The 22,123-nt window shown below is 47.6% G+C and overlaps 2 protein-coding genes across 8 annotated transcripts in view; one reads left to right on the plus strand and one right to left on the minus strand.

Moving 5' to 3' along the window:
• Positions 1 to 3,256, plus strand: part of GPR143 (G protein-coupled receptor 143) — a 42,570-nt gene extending 39,314 nt beyond the window's left edge. Inside the window, exon 9 of the mRNA XM_023198736.2 lies at positions 2,827 to 3,256. Coding sequence (XP_023054504.1) covers positions 2,827 to 2,921 — 95 coding nt within the window. The 3' untranslated portion in view covers positions 2,922 to 3,256. The remainder of the gene's footprint in view (positions 1 to 2,826) is intronic.
• A 5,673-nt stretch (positions 3,257 to 8,929) lies between these two features.
• Positions 8,930 to 22,123, minus strand: part of TBL1X (transducin beta like 1 X-linked) — a 261,274-nt gene continuing 248,080 nt past the window's right edge. For 3 of the 7 annotated variants that reach the window (XM_026449816.1, XM_026449813.1, XM_026449817.1), the window contains 5 exons: positions 19,361 to 19,435; positions 18,923 to 19,050; positions 16,933 to 17,098; positions 13,678 to 13,779; positions 9,024 to 12,433 (listed from right to left, as the gene is read on the minus strand). In XM_026449816.1, the coding sequence (XP_026305601.1) occupies positions 12,407 to 12,433; positions 13,678 to 13,779; positions 16,933 to 17,098; positions 18,923 to 19,050; positions 19,361 to 19,435 (498 nt within the window). In that variant the 3' untranslated portion in view covers positions 9,024 to 12,406. Of the gene's footprint in view, positions 12,434 to 13,677; positions 13,780 to 16,932; positions 17,099 to 18,922; positions 19,051 to 19,360; positions 19,436 to 22,123 lie in introns of all 7 variants that reach the window. The other 4 variants (XM_026449812.1, XM_023198711.3, XM_026449815.1 and 1 more) reach the window with 2 other exon arrangements.

Below are 22,123 nucleotides of genomic sequence, written 5' to 3' on the forward strand. Positions count from 1 at the left end.
ATCATGCCTTTTTTTTTTTTTTTTAAAGAGATAGGGTCTATGTTGCCCAGGCTGGTCTCACACTCAAGTGATCCTCCTGACTTGGCCTCCCAAAGTGCCAGGGTTATAGCTGGAGCCATCGCGCCCCGCCCACACTTGCCTTCTTGGTAATATTGTCATCTCTTGCTGTAGGTCAGGCTTCCCTAATCCTTTCCAAGCACATCTCTCCTGATGTCACAATTTCTCACTTCCTCTTTTCTATATAAGTCTAATGTTTCTTTTTTATTGTTGTTGTTCCTTAATATGTCCTCTCAAACTCTGCATGTATCTCTTTTAAAACTGTGCTTGTTCCTGCCCTTCTTTATACTCATGTCTTAATGAGTGCTCCAAGGTACTAGTGCTGCATCCCGTTGCTGTCAAGGCACCTACATGACTGTACTGACCCATTTCCCATGTTTATTGGGCATCCTCTACATGCCAGGTGTTGTCTGGGGCATTAGGTACACTATGGTGACTAAGACACATTCCCTGTCCACTGAGACTCTCTGCTCTAGTGGCAGAGACAGGATGGAAAACACAAATAATGACATCGTATTCCAGCAGGTAGTGGAACATGCCATGAAGAAAAACCAGGGAGGAGGTAGGGGCGTGGTTTTAGAGAGGGTGTCGTGAGAATCTCCCTGAGCATGATGTAATATTAGAATTGAGACCTTAATGAAGTGTAGAAGCCATGAGAAAATCAGAAGAGCTTTACAGGCAGGAAAAGAGAGGTGCAAATGCCCTGTGGCAGGACCACACCTGGAGTGAGAGGGAGAGAGGCAGTGTGCTTAAGGGTGTGAGGGAACTGAGAGGGACACAGACTAAGCTGCAATTGTCAGCAAGGCCCATGGGTGGAGGGCTTTGGAGGCTTTTTGGAGTGCAGTCACTTGCCCCATCTGTTGTTAGGAAGGCCACCCTCTGCTGTGTCTTCCACCTTTGTATTCCCCACTTAAAGCCCATAACCTGTGTTGCGGCTGGAGCAAGTACTCTAGGATATTTGGGGATTGAAAGAATAATTCTGACATTGGTTCCAAAGGCTCTCACAGATTCTGAAGAAAGATGTGTTGCTGGAATTGATGCAGGATTTTATTCTTGGTCACTTTGCAAGCTGGGGACCTCTGGCTGGTGATGCCCCACCCAGGCCTCGCTCGGCCATGCTACCTGTCGCAGCAGACGGCCTGCCCACCCAGCTCGCCTGGGCCAAGTCTGGCTTGCATACCAGTTTCCAAGTTCTTGTCCCATGCCCAAGAAGAATGAGGATGCACTGACTATAGAAGAGTGAGCAAGGCAGGGAGTTTTGAGTAATGAAACTGCTTTCAGCAGAGAGGGGATGCAGGAGTGGTCCCCCCACCAGAAGGCAGGAAAGTTTCCCTAATGTGGCTATGTCCAGGGCTTTTATGGGCTCAGAATTGGGGAGGGGCAGGCCTTAGGTAGTATTGGAAAAGGGAATGTTCAATTGGTTAAAAGGCATTATTCAGAAAGAATCAATTGAGAAAGGGCAGGAACAGAAGAAGTTCTCACTTTGGGTTGCAGGTTTCATCTGGGACCAGCAGTCCAGTCTTTCAGCCTTCAGGCTGTTTTTGGCTTGAAGGTGGGGTTGAAACCCCAAACCAGAGACCCGCCCCTATCTGCCTAGGCATTTGGCTGCCTCCTGTCACTATCAGAATGATGACTGACATCCAGGATTACTCTTTCAATGGGAGTGGTGTTAACTTTCATACTGCTGATTGCTGCCTACGTTTTTCTCCCTCTTTGTAGTGTGTCTGCTTTTTGTAAATCTTGTCACATTCTGGAAGGAGGACAGGAGAAAGGGGAAAACTGATTAACAGAGAAAGAAAACAGGACAAAAAGAAATAACAATGAAATCAAAAGCAAGTCAGGTAGAATTAGCCCCACATAGTTAAAATGTATTAGTAGTTTGGCTTTGGGCTTTCAAGATGGGGAGTAAAGAGAAAAATATGACCAGTTACAAGATTCTTCATGATTTAAAAGAAAACATTGTGCATGGAAGCAAACTGCCCTGAAATCCAGGCCTGAGAAAAATGTCTCCAGCAATTTCTCATGAAGGGAATGCTAAGCATATTTGGACAAATACATTCTGGTATTTACAAAAATATCATTTCATCACTTTATCATCTTATCTAGGGTCACAATCAGAACAAATGAGCCCAACTGGACAGAGTTACCAGGCATGTGCTACTGTGTATTTAGTTGGGCATTGAGAGATGAGTTTTCCATGAGTAGAGTTAGATGCTGACAGGGAGGAGCTACTTGCTAAAACCATATGGCATCGTCCATGAAAAGACAATTGGGAGGTGGCGTAGTTTTACAGAGTGGTGGTCTCCCTCCCTTTGGGCACTTCCTGGAATTGAGTGTAGGTAGCCAGGCAACCATAGGGTCCCTGTTGTGTGAGCTACCGTCCTCAGTAGAAGCTACACCAGTGGTCACAAGAGTGTGCTCTGCTCCTAAATCAAACAGCATGTGTCCTGGGGCTCCAAAACCTTCCTAAACCATCAGTTGTGTCACCCGCAGCATCTGTGCCGCAGTCACCTATCAACTAGCCTAGATGATTCTGTAGGGCTTGTTTCATCTGTTGTAATGATTTAATAAAATGTAGATGGAAAGTTGATGTAGATTTCCACACCTCCCACTTTTTTTTTTTTTTTGCAGATGAGATGAATGCTAGTACTTTGACCAAAGTTGGTACATGAAAAACTCCATGCACTGAATACTGAGCATTTTCTGAAGCTGATGACAAACCTGCTAGGATGCAGACACAGTCACAGTCTTTTGTCTTTTCCTCTCCAGGTTCTGATGCCAGTACAATTGAAATTCACACTGCAAGTGAATCCTGCAACAAAAATGAGGCTGACCCTGCTCTCCCAACCCATGGAGACCTATGAAGGGGATGTGCTGGGGGATCCAGACCCCATATTCCTCAGACTCTACAATTCTTGTTCTTTAGAACTGTGTTCTCACCTTCCCATCACTGCACTGCCGAAGTGTAGCAGCCCCCAAACCTTGCTTTCATCACTAGTTAGAGCTTCTTCCCGAAGAGCCTTTAGGATAGGAGAAATGATTCATGCACATGCGTGTGGGAATGGAAGAGCCCCCTCCAGACCACTCTACAGCTTCTCTACCCTCTTAGTTGCCACTAGGAAGTTTTCTGAGGCTGGCTGTAAAGTAAGTGTAAGGTCCAAGTCCTTGGGAAAGTAGTTAAATAAAATAGTTATGACTGGGCTCCCGGCCTGACTTGGATTCTGTCTTAACACTTCTAGCAAAAGAAAATGTATGTACAGTTATGCATTGCTTAATGATGGGGATGAGTTCTGAGAAAATATATCGTTAGGTGATATCACTGTTGTGTGAATACCATAGAGCATACTTACACAAAACCTAGACGGTACAGGCTATAGCACACTTATGCTATATGGTAGAGCCTATGGCTCCTACACTACAAACCTGAACATCATGTGACTGTACCAAATACTGCAGACAACTGTAACACAGTGGTATTTGTGTATCTAAACACACCTAAACATAGAAAAGGTGCAGTAAAGATGTGATTTCTAGAGGAAATGCTCTTGACTAAGCTTATTGATGATGCCAAACAGCAGCAAGGTAGAGATGCAGCAGAATGAATAGGGAACCAGGGCCCCGTGGAGCAGCAGCACAGCCTGGCCTCCTAACACACACTAGAGGGCAGAGAAGACAGCATGATTTTGCTCACAAATTTAGCCTCATGCTGTGTTGAGTAATGACATAGTCTAAGGAATACTTAGAACCTGACTAATGCCCATATTTCCATCACGGTCATTAAGATATATGAGGGAACTTCAAAAGTTTTCAACGAACTTCAAAAAGTTCATTGAAAAATGAAATGAAAAGATAAAAATAAAAAACAGAAATGTTATTTCTCAATATAGGCTCCATCAAGGTCAAGATACTTTGTAAGTGATGACACCAGCCATGTAGTCCATCCCTAAAGAACTGAGGGTCCTGGGAATTCAACCACGTCAGTGCAGTCTTTTTTACACTATTAACTGAAGAAAAATGGGTGCCCTTTAAAGATGAGGAAAGAAAAATAAGTCAGAAGGAGGCAAATCAGGACTGTAAAGTGGATGTCTAGTGATTTCCCATCGAAACTCTTGCAGAATTGGCCTTGTTTGATGAGAGGAATGAGCGGAAGCACTGCTGTGGTGGAGGACTCCCTGGCAAAGCTTTCCAGGACATTTTTCTGCTAAAGCTTTGGCTAATTTTCTCAAAACATTCTCATAACAAGCAGATGTTACTGTTCTTTGGCCATCCAGAAAGTCAACAAGTAAAATGCCTTGAGCATCCTGAAAAACTGTTGCCCTGACCTCTGCTCTTGGCCAGTCTGCTTTGCTTTGACTGAACCACTTTTGCCTCCTGGTAGTCATTGCTTTGATTGTGCTTTGTCTTCAGGATGGTAATGGGAAATCCATGCTTCATCTCCTGCTACAATTCTTCAAAGAAATGCTTCAGGATCTTGATCCCATTTGGTTAAAATTTCCATCAAAAGCTCAGCTTTTGTCTGCAGCTGACCTGGGTGCAACAGTTTTGGCACCCATAGAGTGCAAAGTTTGCTCCATTTTAATGTTTCAGTCAGAATTGTGTAAGATGAACCAGTTGAGATGTCCATGGTGTTGGCTATCGTCTGTACTGTTAATTGCTTGTCCTCTTCAATTAGGGCATGAACAAGATAAATTTTTTCATCACACCTTGATGTGGATGGTTTGCCACGGTGGGCTTCATCTTAAACGTCATCTCATCCATTCTTAAAATGAGTTATCCACCATTTGTAAACTGATTTCTTTAGGGCACTGTTCCCATAAACTATTCATAAGGCATCAATGATTTCACCATTTGTCCACACAAACTCCATAAATTTGACGCTTGTTCTCATTTCGATTTTAACAATTTACGTTGCTCTGATAGAGGCTCTTTTCAGGCTGTCTTATCCTTTTTAGTGCCTCAAACTAGATCCTGTTAAGACAGGTTATAACAAATTAGTATGAGTTTATGTTGATGCAAAACGTTTTTGAAATCCATGTGTAGTTTTTTCATAATACGTATGTCCATGAACTTTTTGAAGCTCTTTTTTCTCCCCAAAATGTTGCAGCATGCACTGGGATTATAATCCACCAGTATGTATATAGAAAAGCAAGACAGAACTATCTTCTCAGGACACTGCAGACAGCTCTGCCATGTGACACCTCCCTTCATATCAAGATTAGGACTCCTTTTCTTCTAGAAGAGTCCAGCAAGTTTCTGCATTTCCACTTCTGGAGTCACAAAGCTGCAGATGAATTATGAACACAACATGAGGTAGTGCCTGCCCAGGGCTGTCCCAGCTCTCTGGACCACCATTGCTTCACCTTCCCAGGGTGAGCCTGGGCTAGGCCATGCTGACCTTGATCAAAGGTATCAAGGAGATGTGAAGTTTTAGATTTTCTAGGGGAATCTGCATCCTTCATCTCAGTAGTGCCATTCTGTCTGCCCTCTACCCCAGGATCAGAAGCCCTTCCTCTGTTTGAGGATCCCCTCTTACCTGATGAGGCAGTCCCACCACCCCATTCAAAAAGCAAAGAGGCCAGCTGCCGGCTTTTCCAGCCTCCCTTGCAGCTAGAGCAAGGCATGTGACCTGGCAGAGCCAATCAGGCATGTCTTAAATGTTAGAAGCTTGTGCCTCAGGGAATGGGCTGCAGAGAAACACTTCTGAAACCTTGGCAGCAGGCAGGTCCACTTTGGGAGGTAGCATTGGGTATGCCTCCAGGGCCAGTCCAGCATCCAGTATCGGGGTGTGGGCAGCACCCAGTTCCATCTCTCATCTTCATGAGCCTAGTCCTGTAGACTGCTCTTGGCGGTTCCCATTTGGCCTCTGATCCCAGTTCTCTGGTTTCTTAAAGCTGCCCAATATCTGGCTCATTCATTCCTGTGGGCTTAACGTTAGCTAGAGTCAGGTTCTGAAGCTCTCAAACAAGAACCCTGAGACCTGAGTATCCAGCCAAGATGAGGACTCCCAGATGGGGCACCAAGCATCACCAGCTGATATTCATGCATATGTTTTTAACCTAGTGAGCTGAGTGAGAGGGTGAGGCATTGGGCCAGGCCTAGGTACTGGGGACAGAAAAATTATCAGGATGTGTATTAAGGCAACCTAGGGGATGAGGAGACAACGGAGCAAACAAATGATGAACTGAGATGATGGCCAGCCTTGGTTCTGAGTGACTTCCCTGTAAGGCTGGTTACTGCAGGGGATGTGCTTGTTCTGTTACTGTTTAAAGATGGCAGGTGCTCAAGTACCTTGGGGTGCTACAGGAATGATCCAGTGGAGAGAAAGCGATGATTATGATGGAAGGAAAGTTCTTGAAAAAGTGAGAAGGAACTGGGATCTACAGCCAGGAGTTTGGGTTGGCCTGTGACAAGAAGGCAACAACAGAGGTGTAGCTGGGAGCATAGTTTGGGTGGAAAGGGGAGACTGTTCCCATCAGATAGCTTTCACTTGATTTTAATTTCCTGACCAGTTTATCAATTCCACCATCAATTTTTTTTTTTTTTTTTTTTAAGAGACAGGGTTGGTGGGGCGTGGTGGCTCACACCTTTAATCTTAGTGCTTTGAGGCTGAGGTGGATCACTTGAGGCCAGGAGTTTAAGACCAGCCTGGCCAACATGTGAAAAAACCATCTCTACTAAACATACAAAAATTACCCGGGCGTGGTGGCACACACCTATATGCCAGCTACTCAGGAGGCTGAGACACGAGAACTGCTTGAGCCTGGGAGGCAGACGCTAGAGTGAACCAGGATAGCACCACCGCACTGCCCCCTTGGTGAGACAGCGAGACCCTGCCTCAAAAAAAAAAAAAAAAGAGAGAGAGAGAGAGAGAGAGTCTTGCTGTGTCACCCAGGCTGGAGTGCAGTGGCGCCATCATGGTTCATTGCAGCCTCGATTTTCTGGGCTCAAGCGATCTTCAGCCTCACAAGTAGCTGAGACCACAGGCACTTGCCACCATGCCCAGCTAATTTTTATGTAGAGATGGGGGTCTCACCATGTTGCTCAGGGTAAAAAACTTTTTAGTAGCCTACTAATTTCTCCCATTTCACAGTAAGATATCATCACGTACAAGTGTGTTGTTACAAAAGAATGCATACACCCAGCTGTTTGTTTCCCAGTGTCTCAAGATAAGTACCTTTTGCATAATAACTCTGTTCCTAACCAAAGCCTCCATTCTCCAGAGTATTTGTTTCACGTTCTAGCTGAAGGTTGGTCCTACAGATAACATCCTCCCTCCCCGTACCCACTGTTCCTTCTCTACGTTATTCTCCAGATGGAACTTCTTGCCTTGCTTACCATGCTGTGGATGAGACACTTCAGAGACGAAGGACCCAGACTGGACAAAAACGGACTCAGTCATCTTTTTTAAGGGCACAAACTACCCCCTCCTACCCTTTTCCTGTATGTACTTCACAAGGGACTTCCAGGTTTCCACCAGACACCCATCATCAACAGTCAGCTTCCAGAGAGAGTCTGTGCACAGAGAGCTTTCTGTGAACACAAAGAATGTTCTCTGATACCCTTTTGAAATAGCACCAAGATGGGGCAATTTAAAAAAAAAAGCGAGATCTGTTTAGTGAGCTGAAACTTAGATTCCTAAAATAAAGGAGGAGCTTCAATGGCCGGGGGAAACCTTTGGAGACTCACTGCAGGGAAGGGTTCCATCCATCTGAAGATTTAAGTTATATAAATTCTGGCAATCGTGGTCTCAATCAAGTTTCCTCTATATCACGAAGAAACCCATTTAGAGCTAGTCATACGGCATTCTTAGGGGAGCCACCAAAGCCACCCGCCACGCATGCATTTAGCCCGGGGACTCTGCTGCATGCTCTGTGGTCTGCCCACTGTTTCCATGCGGTTCTTCCCGAGGTGTCCCAGGGTTCTGCAGTACCCCTCGGCGTGCCCCAAATCCACCACCTGGCAACACACTTGCTCCACTTGGCAGGGCCTAAGAGAAAAATGAAAATGAGCAGGTGAACCCCAGAAAACACAGGGAGATGGGATAGGTTTTTCTCCAAAGGTGACAACTGCTCATATAATATTTAGCCTTCAGTTGCCAATTCAAGACCTGAATCTGGGATTTGGTCCCTGCAAAAATCTGGATCATCAGTGAAGGCCACAGACAGGCATGCTTGGATCTTTCCCAGGGAATCACCACAAAAGCCTCTACACCCCCAGCCATCTGCTTTGTCCTAGTGCGGAACAAGCAGGATTTGAGGGAAATGACACCGTGACTTTGTCTGGCGCTCATCTGCAAAGTGAAACCTTAGACTAAGAGTAAGGCCATCTCTTTGCCTCCCGGAATCTACAGCCTCCTTCAAAGAATGTGGATAGCAATATCCATTCACTAATTACATTATTTAACAGCCACCTATTAATTAAAGCAGCATAAATGAAGACATGCACAGAGCAAATGTCGATAAATGTTTGCCACATGTTGGTCTGCACCATGCAGACAGATGTCCATGTCCAAAGTCGCCCCATCCTGATAGGTTCTGCAAATTACTCAGGGGTAATTCGGGAACTCAAACTCCCGGTCAATCAATCTGCTGATGAGAGAATATTCATTTGCTTTGACTTTTTCCAACAGCCAGCCTGAAAGGAAACACACTGAAAAGCACGCTCCCTGGACAGAACCACCCTTCAGAATAGCAGGTGGCTGCTGTGACCGCCATGTCACTGCATTCTGCCCCCAGCTCCCTATCTCACACAGCAATTCTAAACAGAGGCACTCAAGGTACTTCCTTCTGGAGAAAATACAGAGCCCTTCAGTCATTCAGTCAATGTGGGCCCAAGAGTTCCACGGCGAGAGGAAGAAAGCACATCCACCAAGTTCTCTAATATCAAAATAGAGCAATTTATTCAAGACACTGAATATGATCTGTTGATTCTCTCTTGAAACAAATGAGCTACAACACGCAAGGTGATTTTTTTTTTTTTCTTCAAAGAGCGTGAGGGTGAGTACAGGCGGCGGGGGGAATGAAACGGTGGTCGATGTCATCTGAACAGAATAGGAAAATGCCAATAGAGAACACGTCTGGCTGTACGTCTGACACAGACAATAAAAACGGCACAAGCCAGAATGCAAAACTTCAGTGAGTGGCGGGAGGAGCATTTCTGCATTTGACAAGAAACATAAGCTTTTTTTTTTTTTTTTTTTTTAAATGGCGGAACAAAAGGTTAAAAAAGAGAAAAGCAACAAGAACAAAGCAGACCCTTACATTTGACAAAGTGCACTTCACTTGGCTCTATGATCTATTTCTTAGAAAGACTAAACAAAAGTCAAGTCCTACGGTGTCGCGAGGGGTCAGAGGGTTTCACCCTGTAACGTCCGGCCCTTTTGGTCCCCCTTGGGGCAGCATCCCTTTCCCAGGTGTGTGCTGGACCTGACTCTCGGTCACTTTGAACCCAACCAAGACTCCAGGAAGGTCTGTCATGCTATGTCTGCTTTCAAGGTCAAGTTTGGTCACTAAGACTTAGGCATTCCTCACCACGTTTTAAGAGCTGTAAACAACGTTGAACAATAACATTCCACAGGCCATTTCTTGATTACAGGGATGACTCTACCAACATTCCAGCAGCAGAGAGGCTAAGGAGTGGTGTGCAAATGCTGGAGGCTCCGGAAACGGCTGTCCATGGTGTCATCCTGCTGAGAACGGGGATGGATGTGAATGCTAGCTGCATCTCATGCTTGGTTGTGCTTGCAGCTGCAGGCTGGGGAAGCCAGGGATGGAGCCTGGGGTCCGAGGCCTCCCAGCCCAGGTTTCTACCTAACAATTCCGATGTGGTTTACATTCATCAAGACTAAACTCATCCCTTGGGAGAGACCCTGGCTACCGACATTCATGTGAAGATTGTCTAGTGAATCGCTTGCGCCACATCCCACCATCACCATCCCACAGTTGTTTCTGGTTTGTCAAGCACAAGCCATGTCTAAGGACAGGCTGGCTGGCCCTTGACAGCAGATGCTCTGCAGAGATGAGTGCATTTGTATTGGGGGGGTGTCTTCTGGACCCCAACAAACTGTACCCTAAACTTAACGGAGTCCTTGGGATGGGAAATCACCATCTCATCCAGGGACACCGGCTATCTTCAAAGACGGGTGCGGCGACTCCACATCACTGTGACCTTCTTTGCTAAGCGTTTCAGAAACAGAGCCCGAATAAGATAGTCATCTCAGAACCAGAGCACTTTTTGGTCTTCTGGGACATGAATAATTCATATACCCAAGTGGAGGCCAATCAATGATCTGAGAATGATCGACGCAACCTGGCTTTTGCAGGTGGTCCTGGCACATTCCAAGTTCCATAGGAAGCCCTGACCCTTCCCTGACGGCTGGGTTTTGGCTCTGCAGATGGATGCCACCTTCACAAGAACACCGTCTCGCTGCTGGAACACACAGCAGACTGCACCCTACCCACTGCTGGTGACACAGCAGCCCCCACGGGCCGGGCCAACTTCCTCAACCCTTCTGCTCACAGGAAAACCAATGGGAAAAGAGGCCCTTGTCCTTTGGCCTTTTCCCCCTTGCTAATGAAAAAAATAAGTCAGTGTCGGGTTAGGACAGCAAGCAGATAAAGGTCACCAGATTCACTGAAATGAAGCTCTTCTAGGAACACAAAGCCTTGTTTAATTTTTGAAAAACAGCAAAAAGATTGATTATTTAAAAAAGATCTTTCTCCTAGTCTTCTGTGAGAGAAATGATAAAGATGGCAGAAATTATTAGCGACGTTCTATCTCTATAATTCATGTTCGGAACTGAAAATCTTCCTTCTGCATTTGTTTCTGTCAGCGTTAGACTAAGTGACATGCGGGAGCCTCTACTGTCAGCTCTGCAAGGACTTGCCAAGTCTGCTCTTCGAGAAATGACCATCGGTCGTTATGGGGCTGTGGGAAAGACGTAGCCAACACGCCTAATCCAGCTGAGCTGTGACGGCTTCTGCAGTACCTTATGGTTCTGCCAATGCTCCCTCGAGGCCAGAGGGCGCACGGCTCTTCACTGCTTTCCTGCTGGCTGCAAAGGTGCGTACACACCAAAAGATGCAAGCTTCTTCTTCCAACCGGCATGGCTGGGGCCTCCCTCACTGGCTGCAGTGCAATCTCGCTGCTGACCCCTAAGGCTGACCCTTGTCCAGCCAGAGTCTTCCTGACCACCTTTCCTGAGGCTGAGGGGAAAGCCAGGGACTCCCTCAGGCCCTGCCTGTGGCTTCTTCGGTTCTTTTGAAAACATGAATCACACAAAGCTCTCTATGTCTGATGGCCATTTTAAGATTTTAAAACTGTTTTAACATAAAAATATTATTTTTTTTCCAAAAATACTCCAGGCTCTTTCTCTTATAAGTCATTTGTTTTCTCCTGTAAAAAGCCCCCCTGCCCTGCCTTCTTACATAAAGCACTTACTACGCGCCAAAGTGCCCTTGAGACCTAAGATCTGAAGCAACTATGAGAAAGGTACAGAGGGAGGGAGGGGGAGAGAGAGAGAACGCCAGTGAGAAAGCGAGCGCGAGCGCGAGGGCGCGGGGAGGAGACGGTGGGAGAGGGCGGAAGGGGAAAGCTGTCCATGGGAAACTGTGTCTTCATGTGAACTGGGCTGCGTCTCTTGAGGGTGCACTGAAAAAGCAGAGCTGACCAGACAGAGTGGAAAGGCAGGGGTAGGGGCAGGGAGCAACAGAGGGAAGAGACGACAAGCCCAAGACAGCTTCCATCTCAGACGGAAGGCCCCCAGAAGATAGAATTCCAGCCGATAGAAAAACCACCCAATGAACAAAGAAGATTCTAGAAAATAGAAAGTGTTGGGATTACAAAGTTGCACATGTCATCGGTACAAACTGGTCTTTGAACATCCTGTGAGAGCAACTGTAGTGTCCAAATTGTTAGGGAAAACAAAACAAAACAAAATCCCAAGGAGAAGGTTTCCCCCCTTCCCTGTTTGGTTTATCACAGCATTTTGCTTTTTTTTTTGGCACAGCTTTTTACATTTCTTTCCATTCAGCCATCACAGAGCCTGTTCCGGGTGGAAACCAATCCACACGCCTCGAGCTGGTGACTTTCTGCTTCCCAGGCTGAATGTCCTCAGTGGAAACCATTCTATCCCCGTTTGATATGATTTGCTTCTGTTTTTGCTTGCCTTTAAAAAACTTCTTGATGAAGATTACGAAAACATATAGACTCCTGCGGCCAGAGACGAGTTGGTTTCAGAGTATACTCTAACGCAAGTCAAGTTCGTACAGTTTTGGAGAACAGAGCTGCAACCCTACACATTCATGGCTGGTCATTAGAATTCTTTTCTTTTTTCGATAGTATTTTGCGGTTACTTCCGCAGATCCAAAACACAAACCTGGAAGGAAACACAAAGCACCTGTCATCTCGAGAGACAAAACAAAAATGCCTGTAGAGTGAGAAGTCGGCAAGCTACGGTCCCCACGCCCAATCTAGCGCTCCACTGATGTTTCTCAGTAAAGTTTACTGGAACATCGTCAGGAAGGTTCCAATAACAGAGAAGCTCTCATAACAGACTAGCATCTGGACAGCGGACCGAGCAGACTGAAGCAAACAGCACAGAGCACAAAGGCCAGGTTAAGGGTAATGACAGGAATTCACAGAGTGGCAGAGACCCCTGGCAGGGGGTGGGGCAGATGACAACATGAGCCCAAGCACACGGCCTCTGACAACATTTGGGGACTACACTGACACTTGGCCAGTCAGCCAGAATGCTGCTTGCCCCAGAGGTCAGGGCAACCTCAAGTCCAGGGGAAAATAAGAAATCCAGATGCCCCATGGGAAGAGAGGAGAGCCCAGGAGACCTGCAGGATGGCCACCAGAGGCCCGGGCTCGTCAGCCGCAGCATGGGTGACAACTGTGGCCACCCTGTGCACGGTAGGAGGTTTAGCAGCCTTCCTAAGCTCCACCCACGAGATGCCAGTGGCATCCCCATCTAAGCAGTCATGTGCCACATAATGACATTTCCAGCAACAACGCACCGCAACAGACCGCAGTGGTCCTGTAAGATTGTAACTCTATTTCTGCTGAACCTTTTCTAGGTTTAGATAGATCTAGACGCACAAATGCTTACCATTGTGTTCCAGTTGCCTACGGTATTCAGTATGGCCACCCGCTGTCCAGGTTTGCAGCCTGGGAGCAACAGGCTCTACCATACAGCCTAGGTGTGTGACAGGTATTGTCATCTAGGTTTGTGTCAGTCACTCTATGATGTTCAGACCAAGATAAAAGTGCCTAATGACACATTTCCCAAAACGTTCCCATCATTAAGCGACACATGACTGTAATGACAACCTCAAATGGCTCCAGATATTGTCTAATGTCCTCAGAGGTGCAGAATCACCCTGGTTGAGAACCAACAATTTGACTGAGAAAATGCTGACTAGAAGGACGTTCTGGAAGGGACAAGGAGAAGGCCATTCCCACATGTGGTACCAACTCAGATGGGATCCAGCCCAGAAGCTTCCTTTGGCTCTGGGCTAGGCCCTTCAGGACACGAACGCTGCACACGCCCTCGAAGCTCACTTCGGCATCAGCTGCCCCCAACAGCCCACTCCCCAGCAAACCAGAGGTGTTGCTTACAGAGCCGTCGGATGCGCTGGCGCCCACTTTGTCTCCTCGGGCATTCCAGCACACTTCAAAGATGCCGCCAGTGCCTCGGTAGCTGTGGACGAGATTTCCACTCTGCAAAGCAAAGCAGCTGTCACTTGCAGTGATGCAAGGGGCGCCTGCGACAGGTGCAGCTGGAGAATGTGTGCTCCTCCCGCCCTGATGTTTGGTCACGAACATTTTCAAGCATGGTAAAATGTAAGGGTTTTCAGTAAGGACTCAGGGGGCTGTGGAGATGTATCTCTAGGACTTCCCACCACAGGGAGCAAACCTGATTACTTATGCCTGTGGAATCTGCCACCACATTTGTGTGGATTCTGAGGTTGCGCCCAGCTGAGGACTGACGGAGGCAGGAGACCATGGCAGTCATCTGCTGAGACTCAGACTCCTCTGGTGGGTAAGTGGCTCACGGACTCTCCATCAGCATGGCCAAAACTTTCTACCGACCTGCAGGGCCATCCCTGACTCTTCCTACCCTTCCTGTTTCCTTCCCACGGTCAGACTGGCCTTATGGTCTGAATTCTCCCTTCCCCCTACCTCCCTCCCTGTTTCCATCACAGCTCCTCAGTAAATCTCTTGCCCGTCTAATCCTGTTGTGGTGTCTGTTCCTTGGAGGACCTGAATGAATACAACATAATGAATACCCCCACCCCAGTAGCGATGAAATCGACTGTAATTCACGATTAAATGTATTAATATGCCAAGATGTTAAAATGTACCTATTTTGGGACATCTGAAAGAACAAATGCATACTATACATGTAATGGAAAACACCACAGACCATTGGTTTCTGGTTTAAAACAGCCTTAACTTGACAAATCTAAGAGGTAGGGGAAGTAGAGGCCTTTGAAAGAGTTGAATAAGGCCAGGCGAGGTGGCTGACCCTGTAATTCCAGCACTTTGGGAGGCCAAGCCGGGAGGACTGACTGAGCCCAAGAGTTCAAGACCAGCCTGGGCAACATAGTGAGACTTCGTCTCCACAAAAATTAATTTTAAAAAATAGAAAAGAGAGAAAGAGTACAATAAGCCTTCACTCATGATTCACTAATGGTGACAGGCAGGAGAAATCTGAGGACTGAGACCAGGAGGGCTGTTGCAAATCCTCTGCTCAACTGAGCTCCTTAAAGGGTGGTGTTCCATGAACTGAGAAAGGTGTATGGCAGCAGTATTACAGATAAGTATTTTTATACTTGGAGAAAGATTAAAGTGGGCTTTAAGATTTCTCTTAAGAAAAATCCTAAGGATTTCTTGGCTGGGCACGGTGGCTCATGCCTGTAATCCCAGCACTTTAGGAGGCCGAGGTGGGTGGATCACCTGGGGTCAGGAGTTCAACACCAGCCTGGCCAACATGGTGAGACCCTGTTTGTACTAAAAATTCAAAAGTTAGCCGGGTGTGGTGGTGGCGCATGCCTGTAATCCCAGCTACTCGGGAGGCTGAGGCAGGAGAATCGCTCAAACCTGGGAGGCGGAGGTTGCAGTGAGCCGAGATGGCGCCACTGTACTAAAGCCTGGGTGACAAGAGTGAAACTCCGATCCAAAAAAAAAGAAAAATCCTAAGGATTTCTTTGATTTATAAAAAAGGGTTGAAACAATTCAGTGAGTTCTTGATAACAGGCTATACCTAGCTGATCATGCCATTTTTTTGGATAATTGATGTGTTGTTTTTGCAAGTCCACCCATTACTATTTCTAGCAGGGATTTCATGAACAGAGACTTGCACACTAGTCCTGAGATGTGTGCTTCCCGGAGGGCTATCTAGGGCTGTGGGGCTGGGTGGCATCGGGTTGGCTCTACGCAGGGCCCACCATTTCCTTTCCCTCCCTGAGAGGATGTGGTTCACATGAGCTCCCTGGGAAGCCTGTGATCTCAGTGGACCCCTTGCCAGTGAAACAGGGCTCATCACCCATGAGTCCACAGGGGGAATGAACTTGAGGATGTAAATCCACCTGAATGTCAACTAAGCCAAAAGGAACCAAGAAGGCAGTGTAGACGAAAGGGGACGGGGGCAGGCTGTGTGATTCCTCCCTCCTGAGGAGAAAGGGACCCCTTCATTATTTTCTACAGCTCCTAGCATATCATCCCCTCTCTCTCTTCCCTTAGAATAGAATCAAGTGCTGATGGCCCTATACAATCTTTTATGCTCTGCAGTGCTACTTCCCATCCATTTCTACACTTTACAGCTTGAATTCTTCTATCCTCAGGTGTGGCCCAAGATACCCACAGCAGCCACCTTTATTTAAATCCTATGTCCTTTCAATCTCTGCTAAAAGGACAACCCAATATTGACATACCTTATGTCCTTAAACAGAACCTACCTACTTTGATTTGAAAAATCGAGGTTGAGCGCAGTGGCTCACACCTGCAATCCCAGCACTTTGGGAGGCCAAGGTGGGCGGATCACCTGAGGCCAGGAGTTCAAGACCACCCTGGCCAACATGTGAAACCCTGTCTCTACTAAAAATACAAAAATTAGCCGGCCATGATGGCGGGTGCCTGTAATTCCAGCTACTCGGGAGGCTGAGGCAGAAGAATCGCTTGAATCTGGGAGGCAGAGGTTGCAGTGAGCCAAGATCACGCTACTGCACTCCAGCCTGGTCAGCAGAGTGAGACTCCGTTTCAAAACAAAACAAAACAAAACAAAACACAAAACAAAACAACAACAAGAAAATAAAATAGAAAAGAAAAATGGAAGTGCCATGACAACAGCAAGCGCACATTCCTTCCCGCTCCCTGGTCTGCTCCGTGGGGGAGCTGCAGGAGCTGGTGGGGGCAGAGGAAGTGGAGCTGGCCTCGACCCCATTCGCTGGTCCCCCACTCCCACCCTCCAACCTCAGTATCTAGAGAGCAGCATTTCAGTGATAACTGCTAAGAAGAGGAAGAGGCAGGTGGAAGGTTTCATGCCATGGACTCAGAGAAGTGAACAGAAGACAGTGGCTCCTTCAAGGAAGAGCACGTGCCAAGGTGAGGGTTTGGAATCAAATGGCCAAGAGCCCTGATTACGGCAGACATGACGCCCTTCCTCAGGGAGGGGGGCTGCTGGAGGTGTCTGGTGGGGGAAGAGCTCACAACCCACGTGGGGTGCACGGTGGACAGCATCCACTGGGTCTGCCCGGGGAGCCTGGGCTTGCTCAACTCCCTCTGAGGCACTGCTCTGAAGCAAGGCACTGGAATTGTGGCTATTTGGGCATCCCTTACTAAAAGGATTTGGCATAGGGGTCGGGAGCTTACCTGAGTATTCCAGATATGGACGCATTTGTCAAAGGATCCGCTGGCCAAGTACTTCCCATCAGGGCTGAAAGCTACGCTGTAGACGGGCTCCTGATGCTTCGTGAGCGTGTGGGTGCAGACGCCTCGCTCTATGTCCCACAGTCGCACCGTAGAATCAAACGAAGCACTAGCAAGGCGGGAGAGAAAGCAAAATCACGTACACATGGTGGTTTCAAACAGTTCTCCGTAACAGGTATCAGATCTCCGGGAGCTGTTTCTCCCAGCTTTTATGTTTCAAAAGACCATCAACTGAGGGGCTTTTTGTCTTCTAAAATATAACTTCCAAGTATTAAAAACAAAGCCATAGTCATTCAACAGAAAAAAGCTTTAATGGTCGTATTAGGGAAACAATTTGATATCTACATTTGTTTCCGCCTTTTTTTTTTTTTTGAAACGGGGTCTTACTGTGTTGCCCAGGCTGGAGTGCGGTGGCGCAATCATGACTCACTGCAGCCTCGAACTCCTGGGCTCAAGTGATCCTCCCGCCTCAGCCTCAGCAGAGAAGCTGCAACCATAGGTCCACGCCCAGCTCATTTTTATTTTTTTATTTTTTATAGAGACGGGGTTTCACTGTGTTGCCCCGGCTGGTCTTGAATCTCTGGGCTCAAGAGGTCCTCCTGCCTCACCCTACCAAACTGTTGGGATTACAGGTGTATGCCACTGCACCCAGCCTGTTTCTATGTTTTCTATAGACATAAATGGTAAATATTTTTGTAGAATATTTACCAAGTTTCCTAAAATGCCCCTACAATTTAAAACATAACATGTTATTACTAACTAAATTAATACAGATAGCCATATTTGGAAAAACAGCAAATTAAGTGAATAAACATTTAAAAAACTTTTTAGGCCAGGTACAGTAGACCATGCCTGTAATCCTAGTGCTTTGGGAGGCCGAGGTGGGAGGATCACTTAAAGCTAGGAGTTGAAGACCAGCCTGAGTAACATAGGGAGACCCTGCCTCTAAAAAGAAAAAAAAGATTTAATCAAACAAGAATTAAAATACAATCACACCCACATATGTAATCACATGATTGAAAGCTGCAAATTTTAGTTATTTTCAAATTTAAAACAGCAATATCTATCACAAAGCTATTATCTGGCTTTCTTTCAACAGGGACCCACTAGGTACCGGGATGCCCCTTTTATACTTGCTGACTAAAAGGGTAATTTATGGTCCTAATAATACCATGTGACGCAAAAGCACCTTCTGAGTCATCACAAAATGACTCGCGTGTGTAGTACCATATTACAGTTATTCAAGTGGGTTTTATGACAATTACTTGAAATATGAGAATTATGGCCTATCTGTTGCTTTTTCGGTTCCATCTCTCAGTGGATGCAGGAATTCCATCCTGTCATCTCTAAGAGAGGACCTTAATTCGAGCACTGTCAACAAGAGTTGGTGCTGCCTGGCTTGCTGCCCCTCAGCTGTGGCTCTGCAGTCATGTTTCATGTTGGGTGGGTTTTTTTTCTACTTCTTCTTTTTGTTTAGAGACATGGTCTTGCTCTGTCACCCAGGCTGGAGTGCAGTGGTGTGATCACTGCGCACTGCAGCCTCAATCTCCTGGGCTCAAAGCCATCTTCCTGCCTCAGCCTCCTGAGTAGCTGGGACTACAGGCACACGCCACCATGCCTGGCTAATTTTTTGTAGAGATGGGGCTTCACTGTGTTGCCCAGGCTGATCTTGAACTCTTGGGCTCAAGCTATCCTCCTGCCTCGGCCTCCCAGAGTGCTGAGATTATAGGCATAAGCCACTGTTGCCTGACTCAAAACCATCCTTACCTCAAAGGCAGGTGTTACTCGATAATTCTATCCTGGCCCCTTCAAAGTGAGCTACCACTTTGCTTCCCCGAAGGGCTTCAACACATGGGCGTGGAAACGCTTTCGCAAAATTTCCTGTTGTCCTTGCGTAGCACAGAGCTGTGCCGGCTGTGCTGCGTGCCCTTACCTTGCCAACATGATGTTGGAGTTTGGGTTGCTGGTGGCGGGCCCGGTGGGGCTCCACTTGATGGTGTAGATCTCTTTATTGTGAGCCTGAAGATCGTGGATGCACACCTCCTGTTTCATGCTCCAGATCTACAGAATACAGCAGCCACAACATGAGCAAAAGCCTTCCCTGCATCCGGGAACGACGTGCCATCATTCCTCCCGGGGGTGCACATGGGGCCCATGGCAGGGTGGGGGGTGCACAGTGGCGAGAAAGGCTGTGGGGAGGCTGGGATTCTCAGTGGAACCACGACTGAGAAATCGAAGTTCACCGGATGACAGAGGAAGGGAGGGTGGTCAGTAACAAATAATCCTCATGGAAGAGTGACCGTGAGACCGGCGTCAAGTGCCCGGGGTTGTCTGGGATTAAACAGCCCACCCCTTGCCATGCCGACTCTACCTTCAATGTCATGTCATCCGAGCAGGAGGCCAGCAACATTCCAGAAGGATCCCATTTGATGGCGTTGACCTCGTTCTGAAAGAGAGCAGAGAGTCTGAAAAAGACATCAGGGCCTGTGAGCAGATGAGGCTGCCTTCCAGCAGGGGGCAGCAGTGCGTCACCGTCACTGCAGAAGGTCTTCGGTTCACCCTGACATCAAAGAGCACAGCCCAACCAGCCATCTAGTTTCCTCTTTTTCTCACTTTGCCGTTTTTATTTATATAAAACCACAGCCCTATACCACACATCACCAGCCACCTTCATCCATATTTCGTTAAGAAAAAAACCTTCCCTGCTAGGAAGGAAGGCAAGTGAAGAATTCACATACCATAAAACGCAGCAAATAAAACCAGTAAAACCAGTCACTTTTTAAATTGGCCTTTGAAAATCACTTTCCTATGCACTTTTCTTTTTCAGACAGGGTATCACTCTGTCTCCCAGGCTGGAGTGCAGCGGCAGGATCACAGGTCCTTGCAGCATGAACCTCTTGAGCTCAAGCAATCCTCCTGCCTCAGTCCCCGAAGTAGCTGGGACTACAAGCAGGCACCACCATGCCATTTATGTATGTATGTATGTATGTATGTATGTATTGTGTTTTTATAGAGACGGGGTTGCCCAAGCTGGTCTTGAACTCTTGGGCTCAAGCGATCCTCCCACTTCGACCTCCCAAAGTGCTGGGATTACAGGTGTGAGCCACCATGCCAGGCCTCTTACACACTTTTAGTGCAACAGTTCCTCCCCGTGACCACACCCATTAGAAGATATTTCTCTCCTGCAGGCGAGTGGAGATGGAGGGAGGGGTAAACATGAGAAGTGAACCTTCAGCTATTGTGGAGTTCAAGCGGGGTCAGGGCTGATCCAGGTGGAAGATGGGCGAGCCAAATGCACACACAGGTGGACACACATGTGCGAGGACAGTGAGAGGCAAGTGCTGAGTGGCACAAACACACACGGCACAGGCAAAATCCTGGCTTGGGGCTCCTGATCGGCACAGCTAGGCAGCAAAAAGTGCAGACTTAGGACACCTGAGGACCACGAGACTAAACCCTGGAGAATAAAGGTGAATGAACGTACCGGGGGGCCAAGGGAGACAGGGACACTCCCGAGACAGGCATGTATAAAAGAACCACCTGTGGCAAAGGCTCAGCTGGGGAACAGCCTGCCCAGGAGAAATGACGGGACATGGCGTACCAGCTTGGGGCTCCCTCGGGCCCCATATATCCAGTACAGTCCCACTATGTGACACCTGCTGTCCCGGCCTAACAATTAACTAATTTCACACTCATGCTGGAGAGGGGGCTGAGGGGTGTGAGTACACGCACGCATAGGTGTCTGCGAGTGTGAAATGTGTATGCCAAGGCCAGCAAGGGTGGCTCTGACTGCAGCCGTTCAGAGGAAAACCTACGGGCCCAGGAATGTGGAGCTGGTCACCATGGGCTGTCCCTAGCCAAACCAACGCAAAGGAACAAGTAACTTCCTGGGAGTGGATCCCTCGCTCTGCAATGCAAGCTCAAGTTCCTGGGCCACCTCCAGAGCTGGCTCATGGGTCTCCACTCAACCCCACTGAGCTAGAGCTTTGTTCAGGGCCATCAGCTGCATTAAGACCCACTTAAAGGGCCAAGGCCTGTGCTGGTGGCAAGGTCCTGGGCAGGACACCTGGGAACCACAGACAGTGTGTGCAGCTGTTAAAAATTTGCAGATAGTCCAGGGTTAGAGGAGAAATAAGTTTAGACTGGGACAAGAGAGTCAGTTTGGAGCCAAACAGATGTTAACAGGATGATAGGTGCCTATGCTCTAAAAGCGCCTTCCTTTGGGACAGGGGCCCCTGGGCCAGGGGCAGGGAGAGGTAGACACTAGGGGAATGAGGACAAGGAAATTTACATCAGTTAAGTTAGTGGCATGATGGCAAATCTCCAGGGACTGTGATCATCCTCCCCTGCTTTAACAGGGAACCCCCGCCACTGCGGAGACATTCTGGGTGCTAGTGAGAGAAAGGCAAGATGCCATGGTCCCAGCGTTGATGCACTCTGCATTTTCTGGGAGAGGCAGACATGCAGGCCAGCAGCTACTGCCAGGGCTGTGGCATTCACGTGGTCAATGGGAGCTCAAGTGGTGCCATGAATCCTCCCCAGGGTGTGCAGAGGATACGTGAACGGGCCTGGAGAGGGGGGAGGATTCTGCTGTGGTTCCAGGCAAGGCTCAGCGTGGGTCAAGGTGCTTGGCCGTATGTGTCGTTGGGAGGACAGAGGTACAGGGCGTTTTTGGACACTAGCCCAGGTGGCCCAGGAAAGGGAGGCCTTCTCCTCCTGCCAAGGTTGGAGGTCGAGGCTAGTGAATGGGTTTACCAGCAGACTGGAGATTGCAGAAGGTTAGAGACCATAGAAATTGGCTCATCTGAGAGAGATTTGGTGAAAGACCGGGAAGCCCTCAGAAGCCATACTAAGGAATCTGCTAAGTCAGCTGTTGTTCCCACTGTTGTTCCCTGGTATATCATGGGTTTTTTTTGTCAGCCTCTGCTTGCCTTTAGGATTTTCTCTGTCGTTGATTCTGGTGTTTGATGACCATATGCCTAGCTGGACAGGTGTGGAGTGGTTCTGTTTATATTTGTTCTGCTTGAAATTCGCTGAGCTTCTTGGATTAAATGTTGATGTTTTCCACCAAATTTAGGAAAACTTGGCCGTTAGTGCCTCACATGATTTTTCTGTCCCATTCTTTCTTCTCTCC

The sequence above is a fragment of the Piliocolobus tephrosceles genome, chromosome Y (assembly GCF_002776525.5).
Source record: "Piliocolobus tephrosceles isolate RC106 chromosome Y, ASM277652v3, whole genome shotgun sequence".
In the NCBI taxonomy this organism is placed as follows: Eukaryota; Metazoa; Chordata; class Mammalia; order Primates; family Cercopithecidae; genus Piliocolobus; species Piliocolobus tephrosceles.